Source organism: Mesitornis unicolor, unplaced genomic scaffold, assembly GCF_000695765.1.
Source record: "Mesitornis unicolor isolate BGI_N332 unplaced genomic scaffold, ASM69576v1 scaffold39470, whole genome shotgun sequence".
Taxonomy (NCBI): Eukaryota; Metazoa; Chordata; class Aves; order Mesitornithiformes; family Mesitornithidae; genus Mesitornis; species Mesitornis unicolor.
This window is the reverse complement of record NW_010158329.1, coordinates 1,584-8,336: the sequence shown is the minus strand read 5'-3', so window position 1 is coordinate 8,336 and position 6,753 is coordinate 1,584. Positions and strand designations below refer to the sequence as shown.

General features: G+C 53.3%; 1 protein-coding gene across 1 annotated transcript; it reads right to left on the bottom strand.

The window, feature by feature from the left end:
• Positions 1-1,494: 1,494 nt before the first annotated feature.
• On the bottom strand, positions 1,495-6,432 carry PTTG1IP (pituitary tumor-transforming 1 interacting protein; the record flags this gene model as incomplete). The annotated part of the gene is made up of 6 exons (XM_010183221.1): positions 1,495-1,538; positions 2,595-2,641; positions 3,016-3,081; positions 3,189-3,294; positions 5,374-5,482; positions 6,380-6,432. Coding segments are annotated over 6 exons (425 nt in total), but the record flags the coding sequence as incomplete, so codon positions are not given.
• Positions 6,433-6,753: the final 321 nt, after the last annotated feature.

Genomic DNA, 6,753 nt, shown 5'->3' with positions numbered 1-6,753 from the left:
GGGCAGGCATCTCAGCCACCCAAGGACCCAGATTCACCTCCCTGCCATGCGCCAACGATGTCAAAGGGATCACGAGCTTTGGAAGCACATCAGCCACACGATACCCGCACACAGAGACATTGACAAAAATTAGCAGCAGCTCCAGCACAGGCCACAGACTGGGGATACAGATGCCCAGGACATGAGCAGAGGATGCAGCACTTCTGCCCAGTGTGGTGCCCTAGCACAACGGCGTGGCCTCTGCTCTTCCCCAGTGCGCGGTTGTGCCCCATCCAGTCACGTACCCGGTCCCCTGGGTGGAGCAGGCCCCTCCCCTGCCCTGGTTCAGCACAGAAGGACAGAGCCCGTAACGAGTGGGTCCTGGAGAGGGGAACCTGCTTGCAGGAGTCCACCAGCATTCCTAAGAGATTACCCAGAGACAGCCAAGCTTCAAAGTCTGTGCCCTATGCTGCCAGGGGGCCTCAGGCCACCCCCATCAGACAAGGGCTCTCAGGGTTGCTGAGGAACCCAGGCCAAGTTCCTGCAGAAAGACGCAGCTCTTTTCAGCTTTTCCCAACAACCCAACACTCCCTTGATCCCCATGAACAGACTCCTCCTGTCAAACACAGCAGGGGTTCAGGGCAGCCTTGCTGCTGCCTTCCTCAGCTGCTCCAGCAGGGCCCCCATAACAGTGACAACTCAATCAGCCATCACTGCCAGCCTGTGCCTGCTGTGGAAGCAGAATTAAATTCTTTCAGCCACAGATGGTAATCAAATCAGTTTAATATAAAGTCAATGTATTGTAAAGGCATCTGAATCCTACAGTATTGCTGTCAGCCATGGCCATCAGGCCCAGGAGATCAGCTTTCTGGAAAGGCACAGAGAGGTAGGAGAGTTGGGCACTGCCCCAGATTAGTGACAAGAGAGAATGTGCACGTGGGACCTTGCTCCTGGAGGTCTGAGATAATCAGAAACTTGTGCTTTTTGAAAGGAATGCTCACCTACTGGGACAAGTACAGGCACCTGGAGGAACAGCCAAGGCCTTCTGCTGGCCAGCGAGCACAGAAAGTCTTGCTAGTTTTTGCCTATACTAAAAGAAAAAAAGATAAAAAGAAAGTGGGGGGGGCAAGAAGGGAGCGGAAGAGCCTGGCTGTGTGTGAAGGGTATTTGGTGAAGCAGAGGCAAGAAAGATGCATAAGGTTGCTCTTGCCCTTGTCCTGGGACAAGTCTGTTATTTGCATGGCTTTGGACTCCATTACCACCCCGGGGTGAGTGAGAAGAAGTGTCACCCTCCAGTATTGCCATCACATTTTCCTTTACCAGCAGAGCAAGGGATCTAGAGCAAACCAAGCTGCTGGAGTGGGGACAATGGTGTCACCAAGCCTTTGACTCATCTTCTGTTGCAGCTGAAGTGGGAAAGTCGCACCACGGTGGTCTCCTCATGATGGGGGAAGCGTGGAGTCCTGCAGCTCTGCAGGAAGGCCCTGTTCACCAGTGCGGGCAGGTCTGGAGATGCTAATTCTCAAATTTTGCATAAGGGTTTTCTTCCTTGAACAGCCCTAGAAGAGAAGAGAGAATTGTTCAGACAGCAGCAGCCATGCAAGTCACAGCCAGCCAGAAACCCAGTTCTTGGTGACATCTCTCTCATTTGTGCTTCATCCAGCCCCCTGCCCTTCCAAAAGGCCTGCTCTTACTCAAGCGGTGTATGCAGCCAGCACTATGTCACTCTCCCTCTCTGCACAAGGGAAGAGATCCATTAAGAAGCTCAATCTGATGGCAAAATCCTCTCCCAGGCAGTCCATATAAAGTCCAGGTCAAGCAGCACAACTGACCTTTCAGAGCACCCCATCTGCACGCTCCTTCTGTTGGACTGGGCTTGGAAGCAGAGAGCCCAGACCCCAATTAAATTAAAACTGTTCTTATCCTTGCTGCCCTGCTCTCACATCCACAGACTGTAAGTCTACAGGACAGGGGATGGGGACTGGGCCACTGACAACCCCTGTGCCCTGCACTGGCTGTTTCCCCTGCCCCAGCCCAATACTTTGGAGGGGGAACAGCCAGAAAGGATCAGATTGCAAACTCTGTGCTCAGACTGCAGGGAGACAGAACCCTGGCATGGCAGGACAGCCCTGGAGTACAGCTCTTCTACTTCCACCAGCTTTGCCCACCAAGAGCTCCTTCAGACACAGCTTTGCCCCCTCTTCCTCCTCCAGAGGAGCCAGCCCAGCCAGAGGCCTCCACATCTCCTGCCCAACCTTGACCTGCAGCAGGTGTTGAACCACCTCCTGCTTCTCCCCTCCAGCCAAGCCCCAGCAGCTTCTCCCAGGTTATGAGCTGGGAGGACACAGGTCCCAGAGAGTTAAACACTCTCCCTTCCCTGCCCAAGAGAAGCAGCACTTGTGCTGGGTCACAGGCCATGACCACTTGTGCTGGGTCACTGGCCATCTCCACTCTTGCTCCCAGAGGGCACGAGAGCAATTGACAGCAACAGGGGAAGCAGGGACTGTGTTGTCGCTGCTGGCCAGGTCTCTGCAGTTGTACCCATAGCAAGGAGCACATTTACTGAGGTTGCTCCGTCTCATGATTAGTGTGAATCGCTCACATCTGCACTGTACCATATTTTCTTCGGATTTCATCATGCCGTGATTTCATCTCTGCTCTCCTGCAAGAAGCAAACAGGAAACCCAAGAGTCAGTGACTGGCGATACAAAACCCAGCAAGAGGAGCTCCAGCTCCTTACTTCTTCCCAACCCAGGGAGCTCCATGCTGCCAGGTTTGCTCAACCCCCCCACCACCCACTTCCCTGCAGCACTGGGGACCACCAGAGCCCATGAACATCAGCAGCCCTCCAGGAGTTGGTACATGACTGCTGTGATGCCGCATCCATGAGTCACCCCAGTAAGATGTTGCTGGGGAGGTTAACGTTCATGCTGCAGTTGAAGCAGCCACTGGCTGCATGTGTTGAGCCCCACACACCTCCTGGCATTGTGTGTGATGGTACCACAAACTGTCCTGCAGCCTGTGGCACAACCTCACCTCTCCTCCTGCCGCACCCGCCTCTTCTCCCGCTCCCTGGCCGCTCTCTCATCATCCTTGTCAGGCCTGACAGACAGAAGAGCCTGTTAGCGACGTTTGGCACTCAGGTCTGCAACAGCACATGGCTGCATCTGAGCTACTCCAGAAAAACAGAGAACCTCCCCGATACTTGCTTTTTGCTCTTTCTCTTACAACAGCAGCAGCAGCAGCAGACCCCCAGCATGATAAGGATGGTTCCTCCCACCACAGACATTGCAATGATCAGGGCTTCAAAGTTCACTGCAGGATTTGACAAAACACATTTAGCACACGAATACAAGGCTGCCTGGAGTGACAGTATTTACAAGCATACAGTGACTGTCCCTAGCAGCTTCAGTCACTGGGCTGGAGATGGGCGTAACAGCCTAGGACAGCACGGGGGACATAATTATCTGTAGGTGTACCAAGGGTTTGCACCAGCACATACACACCAACACAGTATGTGTAGCTGCTAACTACAGTTAACTAGTAACTGGTAAGTATAGTAAACTAGTAACTAGTTACTGGCTGTGCAGAAAGGCAAGAACTAGCACAGTCAGGTCAAACTCCTCTGACAGAAACAGGAACAAAGCTGTCTTAATCAGTAACCTAGGTGAACAGTGACCCATCAAGGGACAAAAATGAGACTGGAGGCTTCAGCGCTGAGAAGCAACCTCCAACAGAAAGGCTGCAGCAGGCTATGGAGTCACTGCCCACAGGAGCCAGCCTCAGAAGTCATTTAAGGTGAGATGATGGCAAGCATCTCATAAATGCCACAACAGAGGTGCTTTTGGGCATCTGGAGTCCTTGGGTGAAACCTTGACCCTGGCCCCAGGGAGGCAATTGTCCTAGTGGGCTCCTGCTGTCATAGCGGGAGAGTCAGCAGCCAAACAGGACATACCTAGACTTCACCTGAGATCCTTTGCAACAAAGAGGGGTTTCTTCAAAGTATGACACAGACTGCTCAGAGACTTGGACCTGTGGCAGTATTTGTTTAGGAGCCACTCTGCATGCAGCAGCCAAGTAACAGAAATTCTATTGTATCTGAGCCTGCTCAGAGCACTTCTGATCCCCTCTCCTCTGTGCAGCTCAGACCATGGGCCCAGCAGAAAGCCCGGGTACCACAATGTGGCATTTTAGAAGATGCTGCCTGTCCCCTCACAGCAGGGTCTCAGTGGTAGCAGCATTATTGGGGTGCTCCAGGCTGAGCTGATTCCACCACTGAACTTGCCTTCAAAGCCCCGTACTCCCAGTGGAGACCTTCATCATGCCCAACCACTGTGCAATCCAACTCTCAAATCGTACCGCATCCCTACCCCGGCCACCATGGGAAGCACCATGCAAGGTATGTGGTTCCAAGTACCAACCACAGACAGCTCCATGGCCTGGCAGGTCACCAGTGACACCAGATGTCAGCAAGCCACCAGCTTGTGGACACTTGTGTTTGTCCCTAAGGGTGGGCTCACGCAGCCTCTCCAGCAGCCACCCAGCAGCAGGGAGCTCTGGGTGCTCCTCCACCTGATGATAAAGGCTAAAGTCACATACACACACACAGAGGCACTAAAAATGCAGAATAATATCTACAGCAAGTTTTGCAAGCTAAGGAATGTGTTATTCTATAATCAAAACTTTTGTGAAGCTGCTCACATAAAAACTAGTATTTCAAGGTCTTACACAAGTAAGAGAAAAGCCTGCACTCACAAAGAGGAGATTCTTCCTCCATGACGTATGGGAGTGGCTTTAACTCTCTTGCGAGTAAAAGAAGAGAGACCAGCCTCGAGCACAACAAACATCAGGCAACCACAACTCAACTCCAAGTTCCCCATTGAGGGGACAGGTGACAGAAACCAAGCCTCAGCATGCTTCCTAGCTGCCCCAGCTCCCTAAAGTTGGGTTCTGTCTGAGTACGAGCAAGCACCAAGCTTGGTCTACACAAGACACTAATTTCTTCAGAAACCCACCAGAAAACAAAGCACCAAGGAGGAAAGGCAGCCAACAGCCAGCTGGTAGCCAGAAAAAGCTCCTGGAGCTAGCTCCTTGCTCCTTGGCGCTAGCCACACTTGCAAGCCTCCATCACACCAAAGCACAAGAAACGTATTTAGAGTAGCTGAAGCCCTGCAGGTCCTTCTTGCCAGAAGGCAAGGACTGCTCACACTCTGCTTTCTCACCCACGCTTTGGGAAGTTTGCAGAACCTTGACTGCCTCCAGTCTGACATTGCTACACCAGTGCTTAGAAAGGGAGGCGAGGGAGACCTCCCCTTACCACCAGCACGGGCAGCAGCCAGCACTGTTCGGCAGGAAGCATCGAAAGCAGCCGTTGCTCCGGTCCCATCCACTCACCCCAGCAGACTCCCCAGCGCGCAGAGCGGAGCTCACAGAGGTCGGCCGGGGGCAGGACTCTTCGGACAGGATACTCCAGGCACCTCCTGCTGCTGGCACACCACAGGCACTGGGACACAGGAACCAGCGTTATTGGTGTGTGGCAGTGCTGCCAGCTAGCCACGGGGCCACCACCGCCTGCTCCCAGGGCCAGGAACCACCCCACGGCACCGGGATGCTCAGGAGTTATGTTCAGTCAGCGCAGGCTGCATCACACTTGCCTGCCCCAGGAGAGGCAGGCAAGGGGAGCACAGATTTCTAGAGCAAGCAAAGATGCCCAGAACCCTTCTTCTGGCTTACGTGATGGTAGTAATCACCAAATCCTTCCTTTTTATTACATGTGGCATTTCTGGGACAAGAAGAAAGCCTTTGAGACAAGTCACTCAACACAGAACCGATGAGCAGGCATGGTTTGTGTGTGCCCTTGCTAGTCATTCCCCGAACCTGCACCAGCTTTGCACCCTCCCCTCCTGGTGGCTCCAACCCCAGTCTTTGGCTGGGTTTGGTCAAACTGGTTCTGGCTAATCAGCTATGAGATCTGACTCAAGTCTGAGTTTGCTGATATCAGAGATAAGGCGGTGGGGAGGAAGGTGGCAGGGCACAGGTATACACTCTGCATCCACCCAGTGCCATAGCACCCACAGACAGGCAGAGGAGCAGCTTCACCAGCCAGTCCAGCCCACCATGCTCATTCCCTGACAGCATCTCCCCTCCATGAGGATGGGCTTGGCAATTCATTACTTGACTCAAAAAGCACACCACAAAACCCAAGCAGTTTCTAACCATCTCTGAGAGCATCAAGGGGGTTTGTCCTCTCACTGTCATGGGTGGGTGGCATTTGCAGCGTGCTCAGGACAAGGGTGCAGCCCCCCTTCCAGGAGGGAAACTGCTCCATCAGGGTCCCACAAAGCCCATGCTATGTTTTCAGGCATTGCAAGAAGTTGGGAGTTTCACTGCTGCTACTTACAGTGACATTTTTCAGACACTCCTCACAGCTCCTGTTCGTATACTGGCGACAATCTACAGGAAGGAAAAAAAGACACCTCAGTACTTTGAAAAGCTTCTCGGTGGTTTAAAGCCCTGAGCTCCTTGAAGCCTCCTCCTCCCTAGGAGGTGGTCACTGCTGTCTGACCAGGAGGGGTAATGAGGCTGCAAGAGCTGCCAGCTTCCAAACATGCTCAGGATCATGGTGGGAGGTCCAAATGCAAATGGAGGTCATCTGCCTTGCCCATGCTGACCCACAGCCCCATGCCGCGAGTTCCTCTCCCTGGGTTTTGTTTCCCTAAAAGCCTGAGCATCTGCTGTGGCTGGCCAGCAGCAGGGACAGCTGGGGGACATGGC